Below are 12,145 nucleotides of genomic sequence, written 5' to 3'. Positions count from 1 at the left end.
AATCTTCCCAGTTGTAGATAGAATTGGGGGATAGGTTTAAGCTTCCTACAAGAGGATTAATATTTAAAATTTGTGGCTGTTCTACAGCTTGGTATAGCAGGTATGGGCAATACAGGCTGTTGCGGCTTCACAGCACTGGAGCCTGCTAGCTAGTAGTTAGCTTCAAATCAGGTGATTTGAGTACAGCTCTTAGTTGCATGCTGTGACTGGAAGTCTCTTAGTCTAGTTTCCAACATTATCTGTAAAGAGGGAGGTGTCTCTAATGGTCTGAGAAGCCTTACTAAAGAACACCCTAGTCTTGATTTCCAATGTGAAGAGCATTGGTATCTTTTGTAAGAGTTCAAGGATGCGACATGCCAAGTGATGATCATTATACAGACACTTAAGTAATAAAAGTAGAGGTCTACTGTGTTCCGCTGTAATTTTCTTAACTTTTTCTGTATGTACACAGGTTCCAGCTTCTATACCTTCACATGAATGTCTTGCCATCAAAGGAAGAGTTTATACAATATTAAAGCAAATAGGTAGTGGAGGCTCAAGTAAGGTAAGATGCTCTTTTGTCCTTTGAGAGAGTCGCTCATTTACACAGTAGGAGTTGTATTGTAAACATACATGGTGAAGTCATCTAATACGGAGTGCCTAGTACTAACATGTACAAACTATGAAGAAAAGTGACAGTGTGAAGAAGAGCGACCCAAAGAATCTAGAAATTTGTTGTTTTAATGCTATGTTTAGACTTCATTCCTCATGGATGCAGAAGAAACATAGTGCACAGATTAGATTTGGTACAATGTTGTTTTATCTGCGTCTTCAGATAGCCAGCAATAATAACTGAATTAATGTTGTATTATGAAAATGATGCTTCAGTTATTACAGGATGTTAAACACACTAGTGTTCATTTTTGTGGACAAATAAAGTAAAAACATCAGGTAGATAAAGGCGGGGTGCTGAAGTAAAGAATAAACAGTGAACAGAAATTCTGAACAGATGTGGTCAGAACACTGAGCAGAAGTTACAGAAATAGGAAAAAGTGATCACCCAACTCTCATGAGCATCTAAAAATATCACTTAAATCAGTAAACAATGGTGGGAGCCCACTTCCTTTTGGTTTCTGCATGAAGGCCTAAAGGTAGATTGTGTATGCTCTTGAAGATAACAATTTCTATGGTGGAATAAGTATTAAAATTCCTAATAAAATCAGCTCTTCTGTTATAAAGAGGTATGCTGCAGTATTACTGTACATCTTAATTTGAGAGGCTATTGTTTAGGGCAGTGTGATTACATTGTTAGGAAACACATGGCTTGTAAGGTTGATTGAATGTTCCTGAAGTGGACAGACCATCCCTTATTACTGAAGTCTTCTGTAACTTGTGTGGGAAGTGGAGTGTAAGTATGACTGAACTGGTGATTGAGCTGCTTTTTATAAGGAAAAACGGGGTCATAGGAGCTTGAGAAACAGTTTTGGCAAAATCTCTTGTTCAGAAGATAAAGAATTATAACAAAAACAACATAAGCAGTTTTGCATGAGTTAAATTTCTCTTCTGTCTGCTTTCTTCTGTCTCCCACACCTCTGCTTCACCTGTATGCTTCTGTCCGTGAAGACTGTTACTAGTCACAGGGACAGCCTAAGAGTTTGTGTAAGGGGAACTTGATACATGCACACACTAATTAATTAATCAATCCTTAGTAACATTCTATGTAGTACTTACAGTCAACAGCACATGGAAAGTGAAATGGTTACTTTTAGTTAATGAGGCATGCAGTAAAATATAAATTGGATACTTAAATGGTAGCGTTTCTATGTAAAACTATTTTTTTTAAGTATCCTTTTGACTTGCCAAAAATTGCCCAGAAAGCTTAGTTAGAGCTGGTTTTAGAACTGACTATCTCTAATCTTATCCTTAAGTTCAATCCATTAAATCCCCTGGTGTTTTGTTTTAAATGCATGGATTTTCCTGAACAGGCCTTAAATGCCTGAGATGGTACTTAAGATTGACTTTGTTTTGTAGCTTTTCTATTTTTTAAATTAAAAATATTTGATAGTTGTGAAAATATGGATTTCATCAGTAGCTTAATTGAATGGAATGTGCTCAAGCTCTCATGTTGCAATTGCCATGCTCACTTAAAATAGGCTTCCTCTTCCGCAAAACTGAGGAGTGTGGAGGTGTCATCTTAAAAAGTGACAAGTACTGTCAACAGCATGTATGCTTTATTGGTTTTCAGGTATCTTACAATCCAGTAAATAGTCACAGAAAATAGGACTAGAACTTTGTTCAAAAATCCGTGTATGTCTAGATTTCAAATATTTAAACACACTTATTAAATAATATTTATTTAGACTTGGCTTATATTTATGACCCTTTGTCCCTACTTTTTATTTTAGTTTCATGTTTGCCTATGCAGGAGCTGACAGAACCAAAGTGGTACTGAGCAATCAAGCTGTGTGTTTGCTAGTGATAAAGAAACAGTCCGGGTGTGTCATAAGAGATGGGAAATTGGTTTTAAATGTTGCATATCTTACACAATTATGTTAATCCAGAGAGTAATAAAATGAAAAGAATAACAGAATAGAATAAGATATTTCAGTTGGAAGGGACCTACAACGATCATCTGCCTGACCAATTCAGGGCTGACCAAAAGTTAAAGCATGTTAAGGGCGTTGTCCAAATGCCTCTTAAACACTGACAGGCTTGGGGCATCGACCACCTCTCTAGGAACCCTGTGCCAGCGTTTGACCACCCTCTCGGTAAAGAAACACTTCCTAATGTCCAATCTAAACCTCCCCTGGCACAGCTCTGAACCATTCCCACGCATCCTATCACTGGATACCAGGGAGAAGAGCTCAGCACCTCCCTCTCCACGTCCCCTCCTCAGGAAGCTGTAGACAGCTGTGAGGTTGCCCCTCAGCCTCCTTTTCTCCAAACTGGACAAGCCCAAAAGGCCTTGGCTGCTCCTCACAGGACATTCCTCCCTTTCACCAGCTTTGTTGCCTTCCTCTCATTCTTAACATCCTTCTTAAAATGTGGGGCCCAGAACTGCACACAGTACTCAAGGCAAGGCTGCACCAATGCTAAATACAGTGGGACAATCACCTCTTTTGACTGGCTGGTTGCGCTGTGTTTGATGCACCCCAGGATGCGGTCTGCCCTCTTGGCTGCCAGGGCACACTGCTGACTCGTATTGAGCCTGCTGTCAACCAGCACCCTCAGATCCCCTTCTGCAGGGCTGCTCTCCAGCCACTCCTCTCCCAGTTTATATTTGTGCCTGGTGTTACTCTGTCCCAGGTGCAGAATCCAGCATTTGTTCTTGTTAAATTTCATGCCATTGATGATTGTCCAATGCTGCAATCTATCTAGATCCCCTTGCAAGGCATCTTGTCCCTCAAGAGAGTCAATAGCACCTCCCAATTTGGTATCATCAGCGAACTTGCTTATGGTGCATTCAACTCCTGCATCCAGATCATTGATAATATACTGAACAGGACTGGCTCTAGAATTGAACCCTGAGGAACACCACTGGTGACCGGTCACCAGCCAGTTGTAGCCCCATTTGCTACAACCCTTGGAGCTCTGCCCTTCAGCTAGTTCTTCATCCAGTGCACTGTGAGCCTGGTCATCCCACAGTTGGACAACTTGTCCAGAAGGATGCTGTGAGGGACAGTATCAAAAGCCTTACTAAAATCCAGGAAAAACTGCATCCACTGTCTTCCCTTCATCCACTAGGCAGGTGACCTTATAGAAAGATATCAAATTGGTTAAATAGGACTTTCCCTTTGTGAACCCATGTTGACTGTGCCTGATGATTGCATTAGTCTTTAAATGCCTTTCAATAGTACCTAGTATGATCTTCTCTGTAATTTTTCCAGGAACTGAGGTTCGACTAACAGGTCTGTAGTTTCCTGGGTCTTCCCTCATGTCCTTCTTGTAAATTGGAATAACATTGGCTAGCTTCCAGTCAGCAGGGACCTCCAGGAAGAAAAACCTCCTGTGTTGGCAGCATACAATCATAGAATGAGGTAGGATGGAAGGGGCCTCTGCATGTCCCTTGGTCCAATGGTCTGCTTAAAGCAAGGCCAAAATAGAGCAGGTTCCTCATGGTCTCTTGCAGTCGAGTTTTGAGTATCATTAAGGATGGAGATTTCACAGCCTCTCTGGACAGCCTGTCCCCCTGTTTGACTGCATGATGATGAAAAAAGTTTCCTGATATCTAATTGGAATTTTCCTTGTTGTTAGTTATGCCTGTTGCGTCTCATACTTTGATGGTTCAAGAGGAGTCTTTTTCATACCTTCCCTTTAAGTAGCTGAAGACAGCAATAAGATTCCCTGTAGCCTTTTCATCTTAAGACTGAACAGACTCAGTGCTCTTAGCCTCTTCCCATGTGCCATGTGGTCTAACCTCCAAATCATCTTGGTGTGATGAAATGGGTGTGCAGTGGCAGGTCAAACCCTTATATCTGTGGGAGGTGTTATTTTGCATTCTTTATTTTAGGAACAGTGCAGACTTGTGATCAAATACATCTAGTGAAATATAATGTGGTACCAAGATGGTTTCTGATAGAGGGTTGTTTCTGTTGTAACTGGTGGCTTCGTTCTTGATTTTTCTTCATGCTGACTTGTGTGAACTTTGTAAATTTTGTGTTGCTTCTTCCTTTTGAAAAGGTACCCTTTTTCTTTGAAATTCTGGCTGTGGTGAGGTGACGGGCCGTAGTAAATCAAAATTAGGATTGCATGAAGTTATTAACTGATATTGTTTTGCAGGTGTTTCAAGTGCTGAATGAAAAGAAGCAGCTGTTTGCTGTCAAATATGTGAATCTAGAGGAAGCTGATCAACAGACTGTTGAGAGCTATAAGAATGAAATTGCTCATTTGAGTAAACTGCAGCAACATAGTGATAAGATCATCCGCCTTTATGGCTAGTGAGTAAACATTAATTTTATTACACCAGTATCTTTTGATATAAAGAAGTTGCCTTGAATTTTAACATAAGTATATTTATTTATTTTTAGTGAAATTACTGATCAGCATATCTACATGGTAATGGAGTGTGGAAATATTGATCTCAATAGCTGGCTCAAAAAGAAAAAAAACATTGATCCACTGGAACGAAAGAGCTATTGGAAAAATATGCTGGAAGCTGTTCACACAATCCATGAATATGGTACTCTTAAATAATTCTAGGTATTTGTATAGGTTATATGGCAGAAATAACATGAATGTGTTTAAATTTTGGAGGTGGTACTGCTCTTAGTTTTGGTGTCAGCCTAGTGATCTTCAAAGACGGGTATTTACTGTACTGTGAAAAAAGTTTCAGTGAAATAAAAGACGAGTAAATCTCGATGCAGAGGTAGACTTGCTTTGCTAACTCAAAGGAATCTCCAAGGATCTTTTCTGTATTAGACTACGGTGTATACTCCCAATACTGCTTGTTCTCCATTAGACTCAAATTTCGGCTCCTTATCCTCTCCAAAGAAGCTTTGACATTAATGACAGCTTTTACGCAGCTCTCTGGTCTTTACTTTGACATAGTGTTTCAGCTTTTTCCTCATAGTTCTTCAGGCCTTCCTTTCATCTTTACCTATGTAATTGAAGTGCATGCATCTGTATTCTGTTTGGCTGTATAATGTAAAGGGGAGAGCAGATTTGGATCCTTTTCCTATTTAAGGGAAAAAAGAAGTGGAGACCTGTACATATAGCAGAGAGCATCACCTCTTCACAGCACAAGAACACTAGAATCTTCAATAATATAGAGAGACAGCAAAATCTACTAAAACACAGGCTACATATTACATGAAGTGTCCTTGAAACAATTTTACAAAATATAAAGATGGATTGGCTGGTTATATGGGTAATAACGGAAATTCATAATAAATCGTGTGAGTAGGGTTTGTGAGAGGTCAGTCACATATAATCCTTCGTGAATGGTACCTTTGAGATCAGGAGGCAGAAAACATCAGATTAAGCAATATAATTCTTTAAATACCTGCTTACCTAATTATTTAAGAGAAAGCCACAGGAGTGGACAGGCCATTGAAATGATCCAGAACAACAGTTCAGTATGGAAGTGTGCACATACAGCTAGAGGGCTTATCCCTAACTGAGAGAAACTATGCAACTCAAGTATCTTGGAGCTATTTTGGGGCGCCTGCAGATTTGAATAAGTAATAATTCAAACGATAAACTCATGCAAGTCTTAACTGTTTGAAAAGAAATGGAAATACTTTTATGAAATCTGCAAAGAATAATTTGGTTTTGGCCAGGTAAACCTGATCTGCACCTTCCCTCTGTGCAAGGGTTATGGGAATTAAGCAATAAACACCCCATACTTCAGTAGTAGCTTGGATTGACTAAACCTGGATTGACTTTAAACTCTTATTTTGCAGGCATTATTCACAGTGATCTGAAACCAGCAAACTTTCTGATAGTTGATGGAATGTTAAAACTAATTGACTTTGGCATTGCAAACCAAATGCAACCAGATGTGACAAGCATCATTAAAGATTCTCAGGTGAAATACTTCTGGAAAATGGATGTACACTTTTCTGTAAAGTACTATAGTACTTGCTGATTATGTTGATTAATGCAACAACTTCAATGAATACTGGAATTTTATGCTGAATGGTTTTATATGTATATAAACAAATAACATTATAACATATATATAAACATATATAAAGAAATAAATATTATAACAATGGCCTTCAGCCTTCATAAAAACAAATTTTCAAGATGCTTTTCAGTGCTTTAAAATAAAAATCTAACTTTTTATCAAGTGAGTTAAATCAAGTGCATGCTTCACTTAAAGGAATATTTTTACATTTTCATGGCTAGGTTGGCACGATGAATTATATGCCACCCGAAGCAATAAAAGATATGTCTTCCTATGGAGAAAACGGGAAATCTCGATCTAAGGTAACATGATCTTTTTTTCTCCTATTCTCTTCATGTTAAGAAGAAAGGAATTCAGGCATATATCTTAAGACTTAGTTTTCTCAATCTTCCACTGAAACTAGAACACAAGGAAATCCATTGTGCCATGATGATGGTGGGCAGAGATTGAAGGTTAAGTTTATTCCTTTCAATTACCTAAAAGCATTTTGCAGATGGTGTTTAGAAAAATGTAAGTGCTGAATTAATGAATAAAATTGAAAGCAAAACTGATGCACAGGCTTGGGCGTTGGAGGAACTGATAATAATAATAAGCAATATAGAGTGCAGTGAAATGCATGCAGCCTTTCATATATCAGAGGCTGTACTGACGACTAATGTCACAAAAGTCCTTTGAGCATGTTAAGGGTCCACGATGCTGTGCATCTCTGACAAGTCCTTCTTTGCACTGAAATCACTCCAGGCTAGAGCTTTCAGGGGGTGTTTTTTGGAGGATCTTCCATGGAGTCAAGTGAGAGAACCCTTCCTCAGTCACTTCTTGGTTGCCTGTTGTGCTGCTTATGCTCTTTTGTTGCAGCTTCGTTCTGCCAAAAATTGGTGGAGCTCTTACGGTACTGCTAGCTGCTACACAGCTACATTTTAGCATTCTGCATAAATAACTCTGGCTTAGAAATCTTTTTTTCTGAAGGGAATAAAATTTGCTTTCTGGTATAAACCATTGTTAGTATGTTTGCTTAAACAACAAGATATGATGATGCTTGTGTCATTATCGTATTTTTTAACTCGTTTAAGTGAGAGGCAGGTTTTGCAAGAAATGAGTGATACCTAATAAGGTATTTTAAAAGATGATATAATAAAATCTAGTATTTCAGGGAACACATGGATGAATTCTGTGTATCCTATTGATTTTTCTATGCTACAGAGTACTGTGTATTGTAGAACTTTTTATACTTTCACCGGGGCAACGGAATGTGAATGATGAGGAAAGTGCTGAAGGAAAGCAATTTCACATTGGCAGTCAAACTTCAGTTAATGGGTTCATAGCTTTGTGGAAAGGTATTAAAAAAAAATCCATAATCATATGTACGTGCATATACACGCAGAAAGATTGTGACTTTTTAACAGTTGAATGGAAGTATTATGTATTGAAACACAATCTTGTCTTTCTAAACACAGAATAGAATGTTTTATAGATGGATTTCTTTTGTTAAGGCTGACACGTTTTACCTTTAGAAGTTTTACCTTTACATTTTAAAAATTGCATGCAAAGTACAGACTTGTTCTGGAGCTCAGCTCATCTAAGCAAAAATTTAACCAGTGTGCTGGGAGTCAGGCTCTCTGTGTGCCTCTTTCCCCACCTCTCTCCTCTCCCCCACTCCTCCAGCTGTATGTGATTTTCTTAGTGCTTTAGCTTCAACAGGAGAAGTGGAAACTCCTGAAAGGAACAGCCCACGTGTGGTGTTTGAAATCTGGATCTGATTCCTTTAAACCCAGAGGAGCTGAAACTATGGCTTCCCACTTTGGGAACATAGCTGTGATGTCTCACTGGTTTCTGGATTGAATTAATTTAGTATGCTTTTATTTGTATTTACTTATAAATGTGAAATTAGAATCCTGCTGTTCAACTTGTTAAGGACTACTTTTAATTTTATTTTAACTTATTCAAATAAGTTGATTTTCAAAGATAATTAATAAAAATAACTTTCTTATGGAGTATTACTGAATGAAGCCACATCACTGTCTTAGTAAATAATGGCATGCTGTCTTGGTGATTTTGTGTGATAGTTACTAAGATCTGTTATCCAATGCAAAATAGATACCCTGTTAAGTGAAATAACTATGCAATTATATGATAAATTGACTGAAGGTACAGTTCCTTAAGTGAGGAGTAATCTTAATTTTTTTCTTTTTATATTAGATAAGTCCCAAAAGTGATGTGTGGTCATTGGGATGCATTTTGTACTGCATGACATATGGAAGGACTCCATTTCAACATATAACAAATCCAATTAATAAACTGCATGCTATTGTTGATCCTAGCTATGAAATAGAATTTCCAGATATTGCTGAGAAGGATCTTCAAGACGTGCTAAAGGTAACTGTACCTTAAGATTAATTTTGATTCAAGTAATGGCAACTTCTTTATTTAAAGGATACTTTCTTAAGCTGAATGAGTTGTGCTTGAGAAACCTTTTTCACAAATAAATGCTCACTACTACTTGTAGTAACGGGCCTTATTCCAAAAGAAGACTTAATGAAGCTAGAGCTACTTCATATAGTTTCCATAGTAAAAGTCTGTTTTCAGCTCAGTAGCAAATAAAAAAGTAAATACTTAAAGTAGTCTGGCTTAACTCCTTTGGCTGAACAACCCAAAGTAAATACAGCAGCTTTTGTACTCGCCATCCCTTTCCCTCACCCTGTATATTTGCCTGCTTTTAAAACTTGGCTTATGCTTTTACTCGAACCCTAATTGTGTTGCTCAGCAGGTAACAAACTGAAATCCAGAAACGCTTATCCCCTTAATTTTCAAATCTCAGTATCATTTTGTGTCATTCAGAATAAAAAGACGTTGCGGGTTCTGGTCTTCACCTCTTCCGACATTGTTGCTTGAGTAAAACGGGATACCAAACTTTACTCTGAAGATAATTGCTAATGAAGGCAATTAGGTTAATCTGTTATTGTATTTTGAGTTGAGTCTTTGAGTATGTAGTTTGGCAGTAAGAAGTTCTGACGTGCATCTACAGGGTCTTTTAAATATCCTCACTGTTAATTCTTAGGAAAATTCTTAGTTTATAGGCAAAGCATTCTTCCTCTTCTTTTTTTCATTTGCAGCGCTGTTTAATAAGAAATCCTAAACAAAGAATATCTGTTTCGGAGCTGCTGATACATCCCTATGTTCAAATTCAAAGTCATTGTCAAACAGGTACATTTATTTTAAAATAGATTTTTATTAAATAGTACTTATAAATCTGTTTAAGAAAACAAAATGCTTTACTCTTAGATGTACTTTCCACTTGCTGGCGTAACAATCTGTTTTGTTTCGTGCCTATGTATGTTTCAGAAAAGACTTCCGTATTTTAATTCTTAAACTCTTCATTTCAAAACTGACTTTTTGTATACCTCTTACAAACTGCACTGGTAATTTGTATGTAGTTGTATACAGCTTTAGCATAATTATAAATGAATTGCAGGTGTTTCAAATGCAAAAGGAACAACAGAGGAAATGAAACGTATCCTTGGTCAGCTTGTTGGTTTGAATTCTCCCAACTCTATTTCTAGAGCTGCTAGGGTAAGTAAATTTTCTTTTCTATTTTGTATGGTAGTACATGTTCATGCAAACAAAGGTTAGAATGTTTGGTAGTGAAAGCTGAAAGGATAAATATATCAAAGCTTTAACCACAGCTGGAAAAACATTACACATTGTAGTGCGTTTGTTAGCAAGCATGCAGAATCTCTCCACATCCTTCTGAATGAGAAGCGTTGAAAGGATGATGGTAATCTTGATTTTAGCTTTTTCTTTCCCTTCCACCTCCCAGTATTATTATTTATTTCGAAATTCCCCACTGCCACAGCATCTCCTCTCTAAAACAGTCCTTATTGTGCTGCTTTGCTTTTAAGCTGCCCAAAAACTGTGGCAGGTCTTCTAATTTAAGAACCATCATTATGGAGAAATGATCTAAATCGATCTGTCAAGTGTGCAAGCTTTTGGACTGCAACTGTTCTTACTTCCTGGAAGTCGCTGAACTGTTAATGCATCGCGATGTGTAAATTAGTCCCGGTTTGTTGAGGTATTATGATTCTGGCCTCTCTCTTTACTGCCTGAAAGAGAAGCTTGGTAACTCTTCACCAACTTCTTTCCACCTGTCTCTCAGAAGAGGTGGTGGTGGTCAAATATGTAATAAGTTGAGATGGAATGCAAAGCTCCTTTCATGGGGAGGAGAGCAAATTCAGTATGCATAAAGTAAATCTAAAGAAGTTTGTTTACACTTACAGTGCTAGTCATACCTGATTTTTATTTTAAATGTGGGGGTGAACAAGAGATTATCCTTTTAATGATATCGTTAACGTGGCTATGTTTGTGGCCACTGATTTTGCTATCTCATATAAAGCTTGCTCACCCTGAATACGCAAATACCTCTCTCTTCCATGCTGGTGTTTCCACATCAGAGACAATTAATATAGTAAACTTGATTTTAAATCTTGGTAATTAGCTCGTTCTCTGCCAACTTGTGAAGCTCTGTACCTTTGTTCGTGCTGCTAAGTCAGTGTATGTGTTATCTTTTAGGCACTACATTGCATTACAACTGGTACAACTATGCTGTCTTAAGTGTATCTTTATTTTCTGAGTTGAGAGAGAAATTTTAGTGTGGAGTTCGGAATATTTCAGTATGTGATGACTTACTTCAAGTGGTAATGTTTGTTGTAAAGATACTGTTTGAATTCATGTGCGATACAACTGTGTTCACCTGAGGACCTGTGTTTTTATTAACTTTCAGACTTTATACGAACAGTGCAACAGTGGTAAAAGTCTCGATGTATCAGCATTTGCAAAACCTGGGAGTCAAAAATCATGGACAACAAAATGATGTGCTACTGTTCAGGATGCAACAGAGATGTCTGGTCTGTTCAAAAAATATTTTGTGCTGCTAGCTTTTAAAAAGGACACTCAGCATAAAGTTCACATTTTTAAATGTTCTTTGTGTCTTCTGATAATGCTTGCAGATCATTAAAAAGAATTTAAGTGAATGCTTTTCACTGTGGGCTGTTTCACTCTTTGCATGCCACTTGGATTGAATCATGAAAATTGCTAGTTGGTGATTATGGTCTTTGTTACTTACAAAGAACTACAGTGTTTGGAGTACAAAAACTTGTATGAGAATCTTCAAGCTCTTTTATCCCCCTGAAGCTAAAACAAAAAAAGTTCCTAAAATGCCAATTGGTGTACATGAAAAACATGCAAATATCTCTTGAAATATCTCCTGTGACATGAACAGAGTATTGCGCTGTTCTGTCCTTTGCCAACAAACACCTCTTGTGTCCAGTTTTGATCATAACTAAGGCAATAAGGACTATGTTCATATAAGCGATTAGTTACAATGCTGGCAGATACATGTAAATGTCACCCAGTTTCTGAGCTTTTCCTGTGTTTAAGTGACATGGTGGAAGCATCAGTACTGTTCTGAAGAGTTATATGAATAAAATGGGTTTTTTTGTGCTATTAAAAATGCTACTGTAAATCCAATATGCTTCACAAATTTCA

The 12,145-nt window shown here is 37.6% G+C and overlaps 1 protein-coding gene across 2 annotated transcripts in view; it reads left to right on the top strand.

The window, feature by feature from the left end:
* The window catches only part of TTK (TTK protein kinase), a gene marked incomplete at its 3' end in the record, with an annotated part of 39,237 nt that extends 27,766 nt beyond the window's left edge, over positions 1 to 11,471 (top strand). For both annotated transcript variants that reach the window (XM_082305913.1, XM_082305912.1), the window contains exons 14-22: positions 452 to 544; positions 4,759 to 4,916; positions 5,007 to 5,158; positions 6,381 to 6,505; positions 6,829 to 6,909; positions 8,804 to 8,980; positions 9,718 to 9,808; positions 10,077 to 10,174; positions 11,382 to 11,471. In XM_082305913.1, coding sequence (XP_082162039.1) covers positions 452 to 544; positions 4,759 to 4,916; positions 5,007 to 5,158; positions 6,381 to 6,505; positions 6,829 to 6,909; positions 8,804 to 8,980; positions 9,718 to 9,808; positions 10,077 to 10,174; positions 11,382 to 11,471 — 1,065 coding nt within the window. The remainder of the gene's footprint in view (positions 1 to 451; positions 545 to 4,758; positions 4,917 to 5,006; positions 5,159 to 6,380; positions 6,506 to 6,828; positions 6,910 to 8,803; positions 8,981 to 9,717; positions 9,809 to 10,076; positions 10,175 to 11,381) is intronic.
* Between the last annotated feature and the right edge of the window lie 674 nt (positions 11,472 to 12,145).

This window comes from Platalea leucorodia, assembly GCF_965183815.1.
Source record: "Platalea leucorodia genome assembly, chromosome: 3".
Classification (NCBI taxonomy): Eukaryota; Metazoa; Chordata; class Aves; order Pelecaniformes; family Threskiornithidae; genus Platalea; species Platalea leucorodia.
Note: the sequence above shows the minus strand (reverse complement) of the source record. Positions and strands in the feature narration are given on the sequence as shown.